The sequence below is a fragment of the Dendrobates tinctorius genome, unplaced genomic scaffold (genome assembly GCF_039654945.1).
Source record: "Dendrobates tinctorius isolate UK_male_01 unplaced genomic scaffold, ASM3965494v1 ptg000032l, whole genome shotgun sequence".
Taxonomy (NCBI): Eukaryota; Metazoa; Chordata; class Amphibia; order Anura; family Dendrobatidae; genus Dendrobates; species Dendrobates tinctorius.
This window is the reverse complement of record NW_027361700.1, coordinates 10,929,379-10,951,534: the sequence shown is the minus strand read 5'-3', so window position 1 is coordinate 10,951,534 and position 22,156 is coordinate 10,929,379. Positions and strand designations below refer to the sequence as shown.

Genomic DNA, 22,156 nt, shown 5'->3' with positions numbered 1-22,156 from the left:
ATCAGAAGTGGCGTTGGAGACGGGTTTCATGACCATGTTGTGGACTGACTTTTCAAGTCCTGCTCACACGACTGGTAATACTGCATCGATTGAAAGTGACAGGAGACAGCAGTTGTCAACTATGGTTACAAACTACTCGTCCCATATCGATGTTCTCCCTCACAGGTCATTCCCCTTTGACTATTGGGCCTCTAAACTGGACGCCTGCCCTGAAATGGCACAATATGCCTTACAGGAGCTCGCTTGCCCTGCTGCTAGTGTGCTATCGGAAAGAGTCTTCAGTGCTGCTGGCTCAATCCTGACAGAAAAAAGGACCCGTCTGTCGACCCAAAATGTTGATGATCTAACCTTCATTAAAATGAACCATGAATGGGTTTCAAAGGATTTTGTCCTCCTCTTCCTCGGACTACTCCAATTCCTTCATTTGCAGCTGCTGAATGTCCAACATCAACATATGCCATTTTTTAAACCTCCCTAACTGGGCTGTCTCCCCCCCCCCCCATGGCCGGGGTCATCACCTAGCGCACGCAACCGTGTGAGTGCTATTGCCCTGGACAGGTGGGTGGGCCGACTCTTGGGCGCGTGCACTGGCACAGGGTCCCTCATAGTGCAATCAAATGTCTCTGACGGTGGGGGTGCACACCCGCCGTCACACACCGGCGTACTATGAGGGGCCCAGTGCCAGTACCGATGCCCACGAGTGGGCCCCCCTTGCTTGGGCAGGTCCCCAGCATTTGCAATATTTACCTCTCCCTGCTCCTCCGCTGTGTTGTTTGGGCTGTCAGATCCTTCCCTGGGACTGCCACTACAAATTTGGTGAACTGATAGATGATGGTTAAGACGTAGCTATGCCCTGTCCTGCTGGCCGGGCTCTAGCTTCAGATGATCAATGGCTTCCATTTCTTATGGACGTCGACTCACAATGAGATGCAGTGGTGGTTTATCATCAGCTTTCACAGTTTTCCTACTCACAGACGTGTGACATTCCTGCCCACATTTTTAAATGTGCCCCCTCATGCCAATCCAGTAGAATCGCCTACAGCCTGTGACTTCTGTCTGCTGCACTCCAAAGTTACCTGACAGATCATGATAGGCAGTGAGGACCATGTCTACATCTCTCCCTGTGATCAAAATTTGATGGAGATGAGTAACGGTGATGGGATCAACGGTACTGCGATACAGCAACCCTTTCTTCACAAAGAACTGTTTTCGCTGTCTCCACACACAAAGTAATTGAGGGTCAGCATCGCCTCTGAGATTTCTCCAGGGAGTTTTTCCCGTGACTAGTAATTCCTAAATTTCTGCAATCACTTGACTTTGTCTGTACTTTTATCCTTCTATTTCCTCTTGCGGAGAGTCTGGACTGTCTTACTGGGACAGAAATATATGAAATATATGAAGATTTAAAAATACCACAACAGTGTATACTGGTATAATATAAATCTTTATTTTGAGACTACAGGTAAAATTAGCAACAAATGCATACAATAGTGACACCAAGAAAAATTGGCAGCATGAAAGAGCACAGTGTACCTATATCAGATGGTATCAAATAATCAGGATGTGCTGGATAGTAAATAGAGTTAGCATAGAAGAACCCAGAGAGACAAAAATTACTAAACCGGCATAAAGCCAATGAGTGGCCAGAAAAACAAAGGTAAAAGTCCTTGCCAACTAACATCAGATTATAATGGAATAGATATACAAAGTCCCTTAGGGCTTCAAGAGCCATAGTAACTCCAGCACATACCAAAGAAGGGGTTAACACGGGGCTACCACACACTGCCAGACCCCAACGCGCGTTTCAGATAAAGTTCCTTCCTCAGGGGGCGTATCATAGAACTGGTGTGAGCGCTATAAATAGGGGGCTGAGAAAAATAAGGCCAATAGCGCAAGAGAAATCGGACGGTCCCCCCCCTCCTGAATCATAACCGCTGACGCCGACAGTTGCACGGGGACCCGTGGTGTCAGGCGTCAGACCGAGACCAGGAGGAGGCGGAACAGGAAGTCGCGCCGGTTCGCGCTTGCGCAGAGAGGGAGGGAAAGTACCGCGGCCATCTTGGGAGAGGGCAAACATGTGGGAAAAGAAAAAAAGGGTATATATCCAGCACGATCTAAGTAAGACATGTAAAGAGCAACATAGAAGGATAAATATAAGCAAAGTGACAGCGCCCAAAGTTAATGCAGTTAACAAGACATATTAAATATACAGCGCATATGTAATAAGAGAATTATGTCAGAGGGTAAATATTATTCTAGGGTAGATAGAATAAATGAAATACAATAGTCCATATACAAAATTGCGTCCATACAAGAATACACAGTACATTACATAAAGGCGTAATAATACAAATGCATGTATAAAAATCACGTATATAAATATGGCACCCAAAATTCATAGTAACAGTGTTGAAGACATATATAAAAAAGCCATACAAAGTTAGGCTAGTTTCACACTAGCGTTTTTGAGCGCAGCGACGGCCTGCGCACGGCCGCCGCTAAGCCCCGCCCCCTGCCGCGCCTCCGCCGGTAGCTCCGCCTACCGGCGCATGACGCTGCATGCGCCTTGTGTCCCCTATCTTTATCACTGGGGGCGCAGGCCGTGCGCAGTATACGTTTGGTGACGCATGCGTCCTTTTGACGGTGCGCCGACCTGCGCCAAACGCAGCCTGCTGCAGTTTAGTTGCACTGGCGCACCGTCAAAAAGGCGCATGCGCCGCCAAACGCATATTGCGCACGGCCTGCGCCCCCAGCGATAAAGATAGGGGACGCAGGGCGCATGCAGCGTCATGCGCCGGTAGGCGGAGCTACCGGCGGAGGCGCGGCAGGGGGCGGGGCTTAGTGACGGCCGTCGCTGCGCTCAAAAACGCTAGTGTGAAACTAGCCTTACCCTGATTTTAATATACTCTAAATGACCCCACTTGACCACCCAACACCAAATGGCTATTAATATAATGTAATCAGTATCACTATTATGACAGCAGCTCACAAGTGATTAAAGAAATGGAGCGAAAAAATTTTGGGGCTAAAAGATTATTTTTGTGAATTTTATTTTATTTTCATGGCGCAACATTAAAAACTTTAGTGAAACACTTGGGGGTTCAAAGTGCTCACCACACATCTAGATAAATTCCTTGGGGGGTTTAGTTTCCAAAATGGTGTCGCCTGTGGGGGGGTTTCCACTGTTTAGGCACATCAGGGGCTCTCCAAACACGACATGGCGTCCTATCTTAATTCCAGCCAATTTTGCATTGAAAAAGTAAAACGGCGCTCCTTCCCTTCTGAGCTCTGGCATGCGGCCAAACACTGGTTTACCCCCACATATGGTGTATAAGCATACTCGAGACAAATTGCACGACAACTTTTGGGGTCCAATTTCTCCTGTTACCCTTGGTAAAATAAAAAAAAATGGATCTGAAGTAAATTTTTTGTAAAAAAAAGTTAATGTTCATTGTTTGCAAACATTCCATAAATTCCTTTGAAGCACCTGAAGGGTTAATAAGCTTCGTGAATGTAGTTTTGAGCACCGTCGGGTGCAGTTTTTAGAATGGTGTTTCTTTTGGGTATTTTCTATCATATAGACCCCTCAAAGTGACTTTAAAATGTAATGTCTTAAAAAAAAAAAAAAATATGGTGGTGTAAAAATGAGAATCTGGTGTTTAATTTTTAACCTTTTATAACTTCCTAACAAAAAAAAAAATTTGGTTCCAAAACTGTGCTGATGTAAAGTAAGACATTTGTGAAATGTTACTTATTAAATATTTTATGTGCCATATCTCTGATTTAAGGACATGAAAATTCAAATTTGGAAAATTGCAAAATTTTCTAAATTTTTTGCCAAATTTCCGTTTTTTTTTTCCCCAAACGCAAGTCATATCAAAGAAAATTTACCTCTATCACGAAGTACAATATGTCACGAGAAAACATTGTCAGAGTCACCGGGATCCATGGAAGTGTTCCAAAGTTATCTCATAAAGGGACAGTGGTCAGAATTGTAAAAATTCACCTGATCATTAACATGCAAACCACGCTTGGGGGTAAAGGGGTTAAATGGGTTTTCCATTTTCATAAAAGCAGCCCATGGAGGGCACTACCGCTTCATCCTAGCGAGGATAAGTGCCAACATCTGGGAAATAAGGGGTTCCTAGCAGATGACTTTTCCCCCTCACAAATTCTGAAAATGAATCCCCCAAATGATACTGATGCTTACATTTCTTTTTCGTTTTCAGATTTGTTGGCCATTTTAAATCACGGCGGGAGAGAGAACTGGAATATGGGACAAAAGTTATGGAATTTACGAATGTATACATCAAGAATTTTGGTGATGAAATGGATGACATACGACTAAAGGAAATTTTTTCTGCCTTTGGTATGTATCACATAAAATATCACACTTATACAGAGAAGCTACAGAAGCAAGGACTGGGGGAAACTATATGCAGAAGGGTAAGGAATTGGCTAAATAACAGGAAACAGTCGTCATAAATGGTACATTCTCTGTGCTGGGGCCAATTCTTTTTAACCTCTTTATTAATGACCTAGTGAATAGGATTGCGAGTAGTGTCAGTTTTTCCTGACGACTCCAAACTATGTAGGATACAAAAGCCTAACCTTGACATGACAATATTGCGAATTGATCTGGATAAGATGTATGAATGAGCAAACACTTGGCAAATGAAATGAGAGCAGTCGCTGAGAAAGCCTGCAGCAGTGCCTGTCAGATCGCTGATCTGACACAGCGCTGTTCAAAGTGTCAGATCAGCGATCTGACACTAGACAGTGATGTCCCCACTGGGACAATAAAATAAAGTTAAAAAAAATACGTGTAAAAATGTACAAAAAATCCCTAAATAAGTAAAAAAAATATTCCCGAATTCATTTTTTGGAAATAAAAACAAAACAATAAAAGTACACATATTGCCGTGTCCGTAACGACCCGCCCTATAATAAAACTGTCCCACTAGCTAACCCCTTTAGTTAACCCCTTAAATAAAAATAAAAAACAAAGCAAAAAACAATGCTTTATCATCATACTGCCGAACAAAGTGCAATAACACGCAATCAAAAAGACAAATATAAATAACCATGGTACCGCTGAAAACGTCATCTTGTCCCTCAAAAAACGAGCGGCCATATAGCGTCATAAGCAAAAAAATAGTTATTGTTCGCAGAATAAAGCGATGCAAAAAGAATTTTCTATATAAAAGTTTTCATTGTATAAAAGCGCCAAAACATAAAAAAAGACATAAATGAGGTATCACTGTAATCGTACTGACCCGTAGAATAAAACCGGTTTATCAATTTTACCACACGCGGAATGATGTAAACGCACCCCGTAAAAGATATTCATGAAATGCTGGTTTTTGTTCATTCTGCGTCCCAAAAATCGGAATAAAAAGCGATCAAAAAATGTCACGTGCCCGAAGATGGTATCAATAAAAACGTCAACTCGTCCCTCAAAAATTAAGACCTCACATGACTCGGTGGGTCAAAATATGAAAAAATTATAGCTCGCAAAATGTGGTGATGCAAAAATTATTTTTACAATAAAAAGCGTCTTTTAGCGTATGACAGCTGCCAAACATAAAAGCCTGCCATAAATAGTAAATCAAACCCCCCTTTATCACCCCCTTAGTAAGGGAAAAATAATAAAATAAAAAAAATGTATTTCCTTTTTCCCGTTAGGGTTAGGGCTGGGGTTAGGGTTGGAGTTAGAATTGGGGGGTTATCACTGTTTAGGCACATCATGTGCTCTCCAAGCGCAACATGACGTCTGATCTCAATTCCAGCCAATAATTCTGCGTTGATAAAGTCAAACGGTGCTCCTTCCCTTCCAAACTCTGCCATGCACCCAAACAGTGGTTTACCCCCATATATGGTGTATCAGCCTACTCAGGACAAATTGCACAACAACTTTTGGGGTTCAATTTCTCCTGTTACCCTTGGGGAAAATAAAAAACTTGGGGCAAAAATATCATTTTTGTGGAAAAAGATTTTTTTTATTTTTATGGCTCTACATTATAAACTTCTGTGAAGCACTTGGGGGTTCAAAGTTCTCACCACACGTGTAGATAATTCCTTGGGGGGTCTAGTTTCCAAAATTGTGTCATTTGTGGGGGGTTTCCACTGTTTAGGCACATCAGTGGCTTTCCAAATGCGGCATGGTGTCCAATCTCCGTTCCAGCCAAAAAAGTCTAATGGTGCTGCTTCCCTTCTGAGCTCTGCCTTGCGCCCAAATAGTGGTTTACCCCCACATATGGTGTATCGGTGTACTCCGGACAAATTGCACAATAACTTTTGAAGTCCTGTTACCCTTGGGAAAAAAAAAATTGGGGGTGAAAAGATCATTTTTGTGGAAAAAATGATTTTTTTAATTGTACGGCTGTACGTTATAAACTTCTGTGAAGCCCTTGGGGTTTCAAAGTTCCCACCACATATCTATATAAGTTCCTTGGAGGGGGTCTAGTTTCCAAAATGGGATCACTTGTGGGGGGGTTTCCACTGTTTAGGCACATCAGGGGCTCTCCAAACGTGACATGGCGTCCGATCTGAATTCCAGCTAATTTTGCGTTGAAAAAGTCAAACGGCGCTCCTTCCCTTCTGAGCTCTGCCATGCGCCGAAACAGTGGTTCCCCCCACATATCAGGTATTCAGGACAAACTGCACAATAACTTTTACAGTCCAATTTTTTCTGTTACCCTTGGAAAAATAAAAAAAAACTGGACCTCAAGTAATTTTTTTGTGAAAAAAGTTAAATGTTCATTTTTTTTTTTTTTTTTTTAAAACATTCAAAAAATTCATGTGACGCACCTGGAGGGTTAATAAACTTCTTGAATGTGGTTTTAAGCACCTTGAGGGGTGCAGTTTTTAGAATGGTGTCACTTTTGGGTATTTTCTATCATATAGACCCTCAAAGTGACTACAAATGTGATGTGGTCCCTAAAAAAAAAAATGGTGTTGTAAAAATGAGAAATCGCTGGTCAAGTTTTTAACCCTTATAACTTCCTTAAAAAAAAAAAATTGTGCTGATGTAAAGTAAATATGTGGGAAATGTTACTTTTGAAGTTTTTTTGTGTGCCATATCTGTGATTTAACCCCTTCACCCCCAAGGGTGGTTTGCACGTTCATGACCGGGCCAATTTTTACAATTCTGACCACTGTACCTTTATGAGGTCATAACACTCGAACGCTTCCATGGATCCCGGTGATTCTGACATTGTTTTCTCGTGACATATTGTACTTCATGTTAGTGGTAAAATTTCATTCAAATAACTTGCGTTTATTTGTGAGAAAAACGGAAATTTGGCGAAAATTTTGAAAATTTCGCAATTTTCCAACTTTGAATTTTTATGCCCTTAAATGACAGAGATAAGGCACACAAAAAACTTGATAACTAACATTTCCCACATGTTTACTTTACATCAGCACAATTTTGGAACCAAAATTTTTTTTTGTTAGGAAGTTATAAGGGTTAAAAGTTGACCAGCGATTTCTCATTTTTACAACACCATTTTATTTTTAGGACCACATCACATTTGAAGCCACTTTGAGGGGTCTATATGATAGAAAATACACAAAAGTGACACCATTCTAAAAACTGCACCCCTTAAGGTGCTCAAAACCACATTCAAGAAGTTTATTAACCCTTTAGGTGCGTCACAGGATTTTTTTTAAATATTTAAAAAAAAATGAACATCTAACTTTTTTTCATAAAAAAAATACTTCAGGTTCAATTTTTTTTATTTTACCAAGGGTAACAGGAGAAATTGAACTGCAAAAGTTATTGTGCAATTTGTCCTGAGTACGCAGATACCTGATATGTGGGGGGGAACGACTGTTTCGGCGCATGGCAGAGCTCAGAATGGAAGGAGCGCCGCTTTTTCAATGCAAAATTGGCTGGAATTCAGATTGGACGCCATGTCACGTTTGGAGAGTCCCTGATGTACCTAAACAGTGGAAACCCCCTACAAGTGACCCCATTTTGGAAACTAGACCCCCCAAGGAACTTATCTAGATATGTGGTGAGAACTTTGAACCCACAAGGGCTTTACAGAAGTTTATAACGTACAGCGGTACAATTAAAAAATCATATTTTTTCCACAAAAATGATCTTTTCACCCCAATTTTTATTTTCCCAAGGGTAACAGGACCCTAAAAGTTATTGTGCAATTTGTCCTGAGTACGCTGATACCCCACATGTGGGGGTAAACCACTATTTGGGCGCATGGCAGAGCTCGGAAGGGAAGCAGCGCCATTTGACGTTTTTGGCTGGAATTGAGATCGGACACCATGTCGCGTTTGGAAAACCCCTGATGTACCAAAACAGTGGAAACCCCCCACAAATGACACCATTTTGGAAACTAGACCCCCTAAGGAACTTATCTAGATGTGTGGTGAGAACTTTGAACCCCCATGGGCTTCACAGAAGTTTATAACATAAAGCCATACAATTAAAAAATCATATTTTTTAAACAAAAATGATCTTTTCACCCTCAATTCTTATTTTTCCAAGGGTAACAGGACCCTAAAAGTTATTGTGCAATTTGTCCTGAGTACGCTGATACCCCACATGTGGGGGTAAACCACTATTTGGGCGCATGGCAGAGCTCGGAAGGGAAGCAGCGCCATTTGACGTTTTTGGCTGGAATTGAGATCGGACACCATGTCGCGTTTGGAAAACCCCTGATGTACCAAAACAGTGGAAACCCCCCACAAATGACACCATTTTGGAAACTAGACACCCTAAGGAACTTATCTAGATGTGTGGTGAGAACTTTGAACCCCCATGGGCTTCACAGAAGTTTATAACATAAAGCCATACAATTAAAAAATCATATTTTTTCCACAAAAATGATCTTTTCACCCTCAATTCTTATTTTTCCAAGGGTAACAGGACCCTAAAAGTTATTGTGCAATTTGTCCTGAGTACGCTGATACCCCACATGTGGGGGTAAACCACTATTTGGGGGCATGGCAGAGCTCGGAAGGGAAGCAGCGCCATTTGACGTTTTTGGCTGGAATTGAGATCGGACACCATGTCGCGTTTGGAAAACTCCTGATGTACCAAAACAGTGGAACCCCCCACAAATGACACCATTTTGGAAACTAGACCCCCTAAGGAACTTATCTAGATGTGTGGTGAGCACTTTGACCCCCCCAGTGCTTCACAGAAGTTTACAACGCCCGGGCGTGAAAATAAAAAATTCGTATTTTTTCCACAAACATGATCTTTTAGTCACCATTTTTTTATTTTCCCAAGGGTACCAGGAGAAATTGGACCCCAAAAGTTGTTGTCCAATTTGTCCTGAGTATGCTGATACCCCATATGTGGGAGAAAACTACTGTATGGGCACACGTCGGGGCTCGGAAGGGAAGTAGTGACGTTTTGGAATGCAGACTTTGATGGAATGGTCTGCGGGTGTCATGTTGCCTTTGGAGAGCCCCTAATGTACCTAAACAGTGGAAACCCCCCACAAATGACACCATTTTGTAAACTAGACCCCCCAAGGAACTTATCTAGATGTGTGGTGAGCACTTTGACCCCCCCAGTGCTTCACAGAAGTTTACAACGCCCGGGCGTGAAAATAAAAAATTCGTATTTTTTCCACAAACATGATCTTTTAGTCACCATTTTTTTTATTTTCCCAAGGGTACCAGGAGAAATTGGACCCCAAAAGTTGTTTTCCAATTTGTCCTGAGTACGCTGCTACCCCATATGTGGGAGAAAACTACTGTATGGGCACACGTCAGGGCTCGGAAGGGAAGTAGTGACGTTTTGGAATGCAGACTTTGATGGAATGGTCTGCGGGTGTCATGTTGCCTTTGGAGAGCCCCTAATGTACCTAAACAGTGGAAACCCCCCACAAATGACACCATTTTGTAAACTAGACCCCCCAAGGAACTTATCTAGATGTGTGGTGAGCACTTTGACCCCCCCAGTGCTTCACAGAAGTTTACAACGCCCGGGCGTGAAAATAAAAAATTCGTATTTTTTCCACAAACATGATCTTTTAGTCACCATTTTTTTTATTTTCCCAAGGGTACCAGGAGAAATTGGACCCCAAAAGTTGTTGTCCAATTTGTCCTGAGTACGCTGACACCCCATATGTGGGAGAAAACTACTGTATGGACACACGTCGGGGCTCGGAAGGGAAGCAGTGACGTTTTGGAACGCAGACTTTGATGGAATGGTCTGCGGTTGTCATGTGCGTTTGGAGAGCCCCTGATGTACCTAAACTATTGAAACTCCCCACAAGTGACCCCATTTTGGACACTAGACCCCCCACGGAACTTATCTAGATGTGTGGTGAGCACTTTGAACCCCCAAGTGCTTCACAGAAGTTTATAACACTCGGACGTGAAAATAAAAAAATCATTTTTTTTCCACAAAAATGATATTTTTGCCCCCAATTTTTTATTTTCCTAAGGGTAACAGGAGAAATTGGACCCCAAAAATTGTTTTGCAATTTGTCCTGAGTAGGCTGATACCCTACATGAGGGGGTAAAACACTGTTTGGGCGCATAGCAGAGCTTGGAAGGGAAGGAGCACCATTTGACTTTTTCAACTCAGAATTGGCTGGAATTGAGATCAGACGCCATGTTGCATTTGGAGAGCCCCTGATGTGCCCAAACAGTGGAAACCCCCAATTCTAACTCCAACCCGAACCCCAACACGCCCCTAACCCTAGCCCTAACCCTAGCCCTAACCCTAGCCCTAGCCCTAGCCCTAACCCTAACCCTAGCCCTAGCCCTAACCCTAACCTAACCCTACCCCAACACACCCCTAGCCCTAACCCTAGCCCTAACCCTAATGGAAAAATGGAAATAAATACATTTTTTTTATTTTATTATTTTTCCCTAACTAAAGGGGTGATAACGGGGGGTTTGATTTACTATTTATGGCGGTTTTTATGTTTGGCGGCTGTCGCACGCTAAAAGACGCTTTTTATTGTAAAAATAGTTTTTGCATCACCACATATTGAGAGCTATAATTTTTCCGTATTTTGACCCACCGAGTCATGTGAGGTCTTATTTTTTGCGGGACGAGTTGACGTTTTTATTGGTACCATTTTCGGGCACGTGAAATTTTTTGATCGCTTTTTATTCCGATTTTTGGGACGCAGAATGAACAAAAACCAGCGTTTCATGAATTTCTTTTGGGGGGGGTGCGTTTACACCGTTCCGCGTGCGGTAAAATTGATAAAGCGCTTTTATTCTTCGGGTCAGTACGGTTACAGCGATACCTCATTTAGGTCTTTTTTTATGTTTTTGTCGGTTTTATGCAATGAAAACTATTTTATATAAAAAATAATTATTTTTGCATCGCTTTATTCTGCGAGTTATAACTTTTTTATTTTTTTGCTGATGATGCTGTGTGGCGGCTTGTTTTTTGCGGGACAAGATGACGTTTTCAGCGGTACCATGGATATTTATATGCGTCTTTTTGATCTCGCGTTATTGCACTTTTTGTTTGGCGGTATGATAATAAATCATTATTTTTTGCTTCGTTTTTTATTTTTATTTTTTAAGGGGTTCGCTAAAGGGGTTAACTAATGGGACAGTTTTATAGGGCAGGTCGTTACGGACGCGGCGATACCTAATATGTGTACATTTATTGTTTTTTTTTTTTTATTATTTTAAAAAAATGAATTTATTGGGGAATATTTTTTTTTTTTTTTACTAATTTATTTGGCGATTTTTTTTAATTTATTTTTACACTTTTTTTTAAATTTTTTTTTACTTTATTACATAGTCCCAGGTGGGACATCACTGTCCTGTGACAGATCGCTGATCTGTCACATCACAGATCACTGTGACAGATCAGCAATCTGTCACAGGCAGTGCACAAGGCTTCCTCATGCCTGCGCTTTGCAGGCACTGAGGAAGCCAGCTTCCCCAGGCCCCCGAAGGCCCCCGTCGCCATCTTGGATTCGGGGGCCTGGAGGATAGGAGTCCCCCGCAGCAGCGCTGCACATTGCGCTGCCGTGGGGGGCTCAGGGAAGCACGGAGGGAGCCCCCTCCCTGCCGATGCTTCCCTTTAACTCCCGGTACACCGCGATCGCGTTTGATCGCGGTGTGCAAGGGGTTAATGTGTCGGGGGCGGTCCGTGACCGCCCCTGACACATTGTGCCGGGTGTCAGCTGTGATAATCAGCTGACACCCGGCCGCGATCAGCGGCGCTCACCACGTGGGCGCCGCTGATCGCGGTAGACGTACTATCCCGTCCCCGGTCATACGGGCCCGGGTACCGTGGACGGGATAGTACGTCTCATGTCAGGAAGGGGTTAAGGGCATAAAAATTCAAAGTTGGAAAATTGCGACTGACCTGACCGAACGGAGCATGTAACGTTTTTTCTCCCTCCGGATCCGCTATTCTGTGTTTTAACCCGCAATTCTGTCTGGCTGCTGGATGAAAATCTCTCTCTCGCGCTCGCTCTCTCTCTCGCTCTCCTTACCGCTCCAGCGAAATCCCCCACATCACGGCTGCTGCTCCCGTATGTCCATCGCAGCTATTCATCTCATGGCCCCGACATAGCTGGCTCCCGTGAGGTCAAGGCCCCGAGGCTCCCGCGAGATTACAGCCGCTCCCGGAGAACACTACATCACCGGTATTTTTTTTTTTTTTTTTTTTCCAGGCGCGGTTCCTTTAAATTTTCACCATCGGCATTCCTTTAGATTTTCACCACTATTTTGGCGGATTTGGACTGACAGAAAAAACTGAAGTGTGAAACAGGCCTAACATGAAGTACAATATGTCACGAGAAAACAGTGTCAGAATCACCGGGATCCATGGAAGCGTTCCAGAGTTATTACCTCATAAAGAGACAGTGGTCAGAATTGTAAAAATTAGCCCGGTCATTAACGTTCAAACGAACCTTGGGGGTAAAGGGGTTAATGGACTTCTCACAGTAGTGTTGATATTTCTATCTGCTTCAGATCTGTTAGTCCTCTAAGCGATGTGCTGTCTAACCCCACCCCCAATTCTGTACATAAGCAGAAAGCTGGCAGTCAGTCAGTTGAGATGGGAAAACTCGAATAGTAAGGTACTGGGTCCATATTGAACACCTAGTGTTTGTGCTTGGCCCCCGAACATGGACTACTCCAGGATGTCCTTGTTACTGTTCTGGTTCGGCACCCCGAACATCAGCTGTTTCCCATGCTGTCAGCTGCATGACGGTGCAAGAAACACTGGCGGCGTTGATCGGCAGTAAGATTGCCACCAGTCAGAGACTTGCGGTCCCCACTGGTCACAGGCGTCGGTTGATTAGCGATTGCTACACTCATCGGCTAAAGCCTGCTGTCGCTGATAACAGTGAGAGCATGCGCCACTGATGAAAGTATTCATCAGCCGGCGCCTGTGCGCTATAATAAACGAAAAAAGACATGTGGTTTCTCAATTTTTGAGAACTAGCCCAGGCAAAACTGACAGCTGTGGGCTGCAACGCTGAGCTGTCGGCTTTATTATGGCTAGTTATCAAGAATAGAGGGGTCTCCCGGCGTTTTTTTATTTAAATAATTTAAAAAACGACATGGGGTCCCTCCCCAGTTTTGACAACTAGCCAATCTAAAGCAAACCGCTGGATGCTGGTCTTCAGACTGGTAAGTGCCCATGGATATTGACCACCCCAGCTTAAAAATAGTCTGCAGCCACCCCAGAAAAGGGCATCTATTAGATGCACCGATAATGAATAAGAATAAAAGCTAAAAATAAAAAACAAGAGAAAATGAAATTAAAAAATATAAAGAAGTATAAAAATGAAAAAATAAAAAAAATTTAAAAAAGGTATTGCAGGAAAAAATATGAAAATTTGTATACAAGAAAAAATATTACATGGGGTAATAGAATAAAATTTGTTGAAAGGACAATGAATAATACATAATGTCAGAAAGAAAGGGGAAAAAGGATAGACCAGATACTAATAAAAAAGAGAGCTAAGATAAGAAATATAGTAAAGGGACATATATGAAATAGAAACCACACCTGTATGGGGCCATATGCATATAGAGAAAAAAGGGAAATACCTGGTAAGGATGTGGTGTCCAATGTAGTCATGCTGTAAGATGGCGCAATAGAAGTGCATGTGAAGCAGGGCGTCTTAAATATGTTGTCATAGGGTGAAAAAAAACACCCCCTTCTTTTGTCAGGCAGATGTCAAGTGCGCTTGCGCAGTATATGGGGCGTTCCTATACTATGGCGAGCAGAGGATGCATGCGCCGTTTGAATCTGTTACTGAATATAAGATGCGGGCACTAGAATATACTAGTGCTTGAGTGTAGGAAGCATAATGCGCAGGCGCGCGCGATATGTGATAAATTGTAGGTGATTGAAGGAGGAAATGAAATGCACAGATGCAAGCGCTGGAATATTTTAGCACTAAAATGTAGGTGGTTAAAGGAGAGAACATTAAATGAGGTGCAAGCACTTGATCTATTACAGATCTATCATGTAGAACAGTCACATCGGGAGATCACTGAGCTGCCGTGAGAGAGGTCACGGGAGTTCATCAGCTGATCAGCTTTGGTGATCTTCCTTACGGCACCACTGCTGCGTGAGAAAGCATGTTTTGAACTTTGTAGAAAAGTTAGGATGGACTTGTATCCCAGTTTGGTGGAGCGGGAACTGTATATGATGCACTCCTTTGTGTTCAGATCGCCTCTATGTAGCAGAATTACAGCATTGCTATGAGCGCCGACCACAGGGTGGGGCTCATAGCAATCCGGCATCAACATCCACAAGCTCTCCAAGAGACCTCTGGTTGTTATGCCGACGAACCGATGACCCCCAATCACCTGACGGGTCAGCGGTGAGCACATTTCCGTCTGGATGGCCTGGAGCGCTTGTTAAATGCCGCTGTCAGAGTGACAACGGCATTTAACTAGTTTAGACCAGGTTCACGTAGCGTTAATGCAGTCCGTTCAGCGCATAGCGTTGAGGGACTGCATTAACGCTACTCACATAACGCGATCGCGTTATGTGAGCCCGCTAGCGCAGATGAAGCATCTGCGCTAGCAGTGACGGACCCCGAACGCTGTAGCCCGCGTCCGACGGTCCGTTACAGAATGACGGCACATCGCTAGCGCATGCCGATTTAGCTCATGCGCTTTATGGCATGCACTAGCAATGAGCTCCTAATGGGGGTGAATGGCAGCGTTAACAGATTGCGTTACATCGCGTTATGCCGCGGTGTAACGCAATCCGTTAAACAGACTGCATTAACACACTGTGACTCCAGCCTAATAGGCGCGGGTGGATGGCGATTCCACCCCCGCCTATTTATTGCAGGCTCATGTCAGCTGTTCAAAACAGCTGACTTGTCCCGGCTTTGATGCGGGCTCACCACCGGAGCCCACACCAAAGCAGGGGGGTACTGCCATTGGACGTACTATCCCGTTCGGTGGCAGTAAGGCGTTAAACAGGAACTCTTTACTCTCTACAGAGAGTTGGGCAGAATAGAAAAGATGCAAATTGTCTCTTTAGAGTGGAAGTGGACTAGAACTCTAGTGCCACCTATTGGAAGTAATAATCCTAAAATTCAATATTGACCCTCTAATGATAATAAGAATAACTTTCTTTATGCCTTTTTTTTGAACATCTGTAAGCTATTCCCTACCTTTCCAAAGCCAGTTTTGGGGGTAGTCCTCAGAAGGGCTAATTAAATATTCACTCTCCGGAGCTTTACACTCTTCAGCAAGATTTATCTCCCTATTAGAAAATTCCCTCTTAATATATGAAGAGGAGGATCTAACACCCCTTAGATCACTTCAAATGTATCCCATACTATTAACCTATCTTAAAAATCTTTATGGTCAACCTGTTAACCATCCCCAACTGATCAGGGATTCTATCCTGCTCTCCTATAAGAGATATCCAAATTTGGTGTATGCAAAATCTTTTGGGTCTGTTCAGATCTGCCGTTTGTTGTTGTATTACCATTGTGTAGTGATCTGACACTGCTGCAGGAAGATGCAACTCAAATCAGAAAATACAATATTTATTACCAATTACATGATCTATTCTAGATAATCATCTGGCTTCTGGTGTGTAATGAATTCATTCTTAACCACTTAACGACCAGAGCTATTTTTGATTTTGCACTTTCAGTTTTGCTTCCCTTTTTCCCAGAGCCATAACTTTTAAATTTTTGGTCAAAAAGGCCACATGAGGGCATCTTTTTTGTGGGATGAGTTGTACTTTTTAACGACACCAGTGGTTTTAACATAACATATATTGGAAAGTGAGAAAAAAAATTTCAAGTGCGGTGAAATTGCAAAAAAAAGTGCAATTCCACAATTTATTATTTTTTTTTTTTACTATGTTCACTAAATGCTAAAACTGACCTGCCATTATGATTCTCCAGGACATTTTGAGTTTCATAGACACCAAACATGTTTAGATTCCTTTTTTTATCTAAGTGTTGAAAAAAAATTCCAAAGATTGTTTAAAAAAAAAAAAAAAATTGCGCCAATTTCTGATACACCTAGAGTCTCCAATTTTTGTCATCTCGAGTTTGGGTGTGGGCTTATTTTTTGCACGCCGAGCTGGCGTTTTTAACCCATTTCTGACATCAGATGTACTATCCCATCCATGTGCCCTGGACCTATTTGACCATGGACGGGATAGTACGTCTCACCGATCGGTCGCGCACACGGGTGGTGTGCGGCGGGTGTCAGCTGATCCTCACAGTTGAAACCCGACACTAAGTGCCAGGAGCCACTCCCGGCTCTATTTCCCCCAGAATACTGCGATCGAACACGATCGCAGCATTCCGGGAGCATGCAGAGGGCTGACAGCCCCCTCTGCCTTTGGTCGGAGACACCGCTGTGTGACGCGTGGTCTCGATCGCTGCCATGGTAACCCGATGTCATCATGACGACATCCGGGTTACCAGAGCTAAGAAACTTCCTGTTATGTGCAGTGCATGATCAGGAAGTGTCTCAGGTCAGTGTGCAGGAAGCTGCTTCATCTGCATGCTATAGAAGCAATCAGCCTGCAAAAAAAGATTGTCCCATAGTGGGACAAAGTGTAAAAGTCAGAAAAAAGTTTAAAAAAAAAATAAAAATCAATATTCTATCACTGAATAAAGATTTGAATGCAAAAAAAATCTAAACAATAAAAGTACACATTTGTTATCGCCGCATCTGCAATGACCCGACCTATAAAAGTCCCACTAGTTAACCCCTTTAGTGAACACCATAAAAAAAGGCAAAAAACAATGTTTATCATCATACCGCCGAACAAAAAGTGGAATAACACGCGATCAATAAGACTGATATAAATAAACATGGTACAAATGAAAACGTCATCTTGTCCAGCAAAAAAACAAGCCCCTATACAGCTCCATCACCGGAAAAGCAAAAAAGTTATATCTCTCAGAATAAAGCGATGCAAAAATAATTTTTTTATATAAAAGTTTTTGTGTAAAAGCGCCAAAACGTAAAAAAAAAATAAATGAGGTATTGCTGTAATCGTACTAACCCGAAGAATAAAACTGCTTTATCAATTTTACCACACGTGGAACGCTATATGCCCCCCCCCCCCAAAAAAAAAAAAGAAACTCATGAATTGCTGGTTTTAGTTCATTCTGCCTCCCAAAAATCGGAATAAAAAGCGATCAAAAAATGTCATGTGCCCGAAAATGGTACCAATAAAAACATCAACTTGTCCCGCACAAAAACAAGACCACACATGACTGTGGGCCAAAATATGGAGAAATTATAGCTCTCAAAATATGATGATGCAAAAACTATTTTTTTGCAATAAAAAGCGTCTTTTAGTGTGTGACAGCAGCTAAATCGAAAAACCCGCTATAAGGCCTCTCCTGATATTTCCAGTACTTGAGATGTCAGTGTCTGTGTGTGTAATACTTGCGGCATACGTGTGCCGCATCAGTAACACAAGGACGGGTGTCAGGGAAGAAACGTTTAAAGTAAGCGCTGTTCCCCGACGCCGGGAGCTGAACACTGCTCTCATTCTCCTCTGCTTTGCCGGCGATCGGCACAAGCAGGGGAGAGTGATGAGAGCCGTGTTCAGCACCCGGTGCCAGGGAACAACGCTTACTGTAACGCTTCTTTTCCCTTCCCCATGAGAGCACCGCACTTGAGAGATCGTATCCGCTCCCAGGAACAGGAAACCTGTAGCAGAGATAAAAGAAGGGGGCAGCACCTCTCTCCTTAGTTTGGTTTCCTGTTCCTGCAGGCGGATGCCTGTGGCAGACTGCTCACCTCTAGGGGGATCTCCCTCTGACTAAAGCCGGTCCGGAGGCTGAGGTCCACGGGCTTTGTAAGCAGCTGGGCACGGTAGCGCGCGCCCGGCGTCCTGGGAGCTGCAGCACGTGCCCTATCCTCCGCTGGACTCCCCGGCGGTCGCTCCTGTTGGGAGGCTGGGCCGGGGGAGGCGTGTCCACAATGACGCTGACGCCGACTGGGTCGGAGACTACTTCCGGTCACATCGGAAGTGACTTCACACACCGGAGGAGACAGTGTGCTGGACACTTCCAGGAGGGAGCAGCTCCAGGGGCGCACACACCACTCCTCCACATAAAAAGATACGGTGCGCAGGCAGTAGAGAGGCAGCAAGCTTCTCCAGCATGGCGGACCCAGAAACTGAAGTGCGCGCACTAGAGGAAGACCCGCAGGCTAACGGGGTACCCAGAGGGTTTGGGCGAGTGCCTTTATAAGGCAACACATGTCAGTAACAATTGCCCCATGTCATGTCCCTTCTTTAGGGAAAGGCCGCATCTAAACAAAAAAATAAGGAATGTGCATTATGCAAAAAGACCCTGGCTAAAACTTATGACAAGCGACTCTGTCGTTCATGCATTAAGAAAACAGTGGCCGAAGAGTCACTGTCCCTATTTCAAAGTATTAAGGCTATTATCCGGGACCAAGTAAAGACAATGTTAAAAGAGCAGTTCAAAGAGCATACTGCACTTAGCTCCGACAAACCCACCGCAACCCCAACCTCACCCCCACCTCCTACGGAAATTGGGACCCATGTAGACTCAGAGGAAGAGCCGGGAGAAGTAGGCTCCTCTGATGACTCAGACCTGGACTCCTCAGACGAGGATATCGGAAAGTTGCTCAAACTCATAAGGTCTACCATGGGGGTTGAAACACCTAAGGAGCCGCAGACTATTCAAGATGCCATGTTTAGTAATTTAGAAGGGAAAAAATGCAGAGTTTTTCCCTTTCATGATAACCTGCTAAATTTAATAAAAAGGGAATGGAAAAAGCCCACAAAAAGATATCTATACCACAGACACTCAAACGTAAATACCCGTCCGATGAGGAGGTATGCGAGAAATGGGAAAAAGCTCCCAGATTGGATGTTGCCATCGCCAGTACCTCCAGAGGAATAGCACTGCCATTTGAGGACATGGGCGCCTTAAAAGATCCCCTCAACAAAAAAGCTGATGCGTTTCTAAAATCTGCTTGGGAGGCGTCAGCATGGTCATTCAAACCAGGGGTAGCCGCCACTTGCACAGCGCATGCTATGGTCAAGTGGTTGGAGGAATTGAGTGAGCAAATAAAGAATAAATGCCCAAGGGAGAGGCTGCTAGAAGCAATACCTTCCCTACAGAAGGTGGCAGGATTCCTGGCTGATGCCACAGTGGATTCCGTCCGAGGTGCCACCCGTGCATGCGCCCTTTCGAATTCAGGTCGCAGAGCACTTTGGTTAAAAAATTGTGCAGCAGATTTCCAGTTGAAGGTCAAGCTCTGTGCCGTCCCTTGTGAGGGGCAGTACCTCTTTGGGAAGGTGTTAGACGAAATTTTGGAGAAAGCGTCAGATTGGAAAAAACGATTACCACCCCCCTTCCCTAGGTGCCGGTGGGGTGACGCTCGCTCGTCCTTTCGTGGATCAGGGAATAGAGGGAGCCTAGGCCGCCCGGATGATAGGGCCATGCGGGGCAGACCCTGGAGGGGAGAGGAAGGAAAAGGGATTCCTCTTCAGTAAGGCCACCCCGAAATCTGATACTTAACAATGACGCCAGAATACCGGTGGGGGGAAGGCTTTGGTTTTTTGTTCATCAGTGGACAGCATTACCCGCCTCAAAGTGGGTAACCGATCTGTTATCCGGAGGTCTGCGACTAAACTTTCTGAGCCTCCCGCCGCAGCGAATAAAAATGACCCAGGTGGCCGAAAAGAATCAGGCCAAGCTAGAAAACAAGGTTCAACTCGTACAAAAAGTACTAATAAAGGTACCATACCATCAAATAGGGAAAGGGTTCTACAGCACCCTGTTCCTCACGCCAAAACTAGATAGTTCGCTGAGAACAATATTCAACCTGAAAGCTTTGAACCAATATATCAGAACGGAAAAGTTCAAGATGGAGACCTTAAGGTCTGCAGTGAAATTACTCGACCCAGGCTGCTACATGGCAGTAATAGATCTGACCGACGCCTACTACCATGTGCCAATATGGGGGGAACATCAGCAATACCTAAGGTTGGTAGTGGAGATTGCTCAAATCACCACTCCTCTCCAATATTAGTGACTCCCCTTCGGGGTGTCAGTAGCCCCTCGTATATTCACAAAGATCATTGCAGAAGTAGCGTCCTTTGTGAGAAATGAAAACATACTATTAGTGCCCTATTTGGACGATTTCCTTGTCATGGCAAACAACGAAGAAAATTGCGGGAAGGCGGTCGTGGAGGTTCTGGAAATATTAACCAGGTTAGGCTGGATAATCTAAAAAAGTCCAGATTAGCTCCGGTTCAGATGCAGGAATTCCTCGGAATTCAATTAAATTCAGTAGAGCAACAGTGTGTCCTCCCAGAAAGAAAGATTCGGACTATCCAACAAAGGATACAACAATTACAACCCGGTCAGGCTATATCGATAAGAGAGGCAATTTCACTCCTGGGTACCTTAACAGCAACAATCCCAGCGGTCCGGTGGGCACAAGCCCACACAAGAGAACTATAGTGGCAGATCCTATCCGAGCAAGGGAAGGATCCTTACAACTTGAATCAGAAGATCATCTTCTCGCCTCAAGTTCAGGAATCATTAAAATGGTGGCTAAGCACCAAAACTTTGAGCAGGGCAATGCTCTGGACTGTTCAAAACGCGGTGGTGCTAACCACGGACACAAGTCCGGTGGGTTGGGGGGCACACCTAGGAGATCGAATCCTACAGAACTAATGGGAGCCCTCAATGAGGAGAGCATCCTCAAATCTAAAAGAATTGGCAGCTGTAAGGCAGGCCCTTCTTCAAGTAAAAGTAGTTCAAGGGAAGCTTGTCACAATATTATCCAACAGCACAGCTATAGCCTACATAAACCGGCAAGGGGGTACAAGGTCAACAACCTTGATGGCAGAGGCCAGAGAGTTATTCACACGGGCAGAAAACAACCTCTTGTCCTTGTCTGGTACACATTTGAGAGGGGCAGACAATTATCTAGCCGATTTTTTTTTTTAAGCCGTCATGTGTGGCACCAGGGAGAATGGTCCCTAAATCACAAAATATTTGGGGAAATCTGTGCCGCCTGGGGCACGCCGGAGGTAGATCTGTTCGCTACAACAGAAAATCGGAAAGTAGACAGGGTCTACTCTCTAAACCCAATAGAACGTCCAGAAGGGGTGGATGCACTACTACACCACTGGAAGTTTCATCTAGCCTATGTGTTTCCCCCGATCCCGTTGATCCCGGTAGTCTTGAAAAAGATTCGGGAAGACAAAACTCCAATAATCCTTGTCGCTCCCTTCTGGTCAAAGAGGGCATGTTTCACATGGCTCAGACGCATGTCTAATTCGGACCCATGGATCCTCCCGGATATCCCGAATCTTCTATATCAGGGCCCAGTGGAGCATCCTCTGGTTCACAGACTCCATCTCACGGCGTGGAACTTGAGGGGACTCCTTTTAGCAAAGGGATCTCAGCCCCGTTGGTGACCACCCTGCTCGCTAGCAGGAAGAAGGTAACCTCACTCAAATACCAAAAAAATTGGGAAAAATTCTTAGAGTTCACAGGCCGACAGTTATCCGAAACAATCCAGGAAGTCCCAATAAAGGAGATCCTGGAATTCCTCCAAAAAGGGCTAGAAAGATTGTCCACAAGCACCCTAAAGGTGCAGGTATCTGCCCTGGGTGCGTTGTTTGATCAAAAACTTCACGATCACCCTTGGGTCTACAGGTTAATTCGAGCCTCCTTCACAA

At 44.0% G+C, this 22,156-nt stretch overlaps 1 protein-coding gene across 7 annotated transcripts in view; it reads left to right on the top strand.

The window, feature by feature from the left end:
* Window positions 1-22,156, top strand: part of LOC141086401 (embryonic polyadenylate-binding protein) — a 243,232-nt gene that overhangs the window by 110,235 nt on the left and 110,841 nt on the right. For all 7 annotated transcript variants that reach the window (XM_073572389.1, XM_073572388.1, XM_073572392.1 and 4 more), the window contains exon 5: window positions 4,230-4,369. In XM_073572389.1, the coding sequence (XP_073428490.1) occupies window positions 4,230-4,369 (140 nt within the window). The remainder of the gene's footprint in view (window positions 1-4,229; window positions 4,370-22,156) is intronic.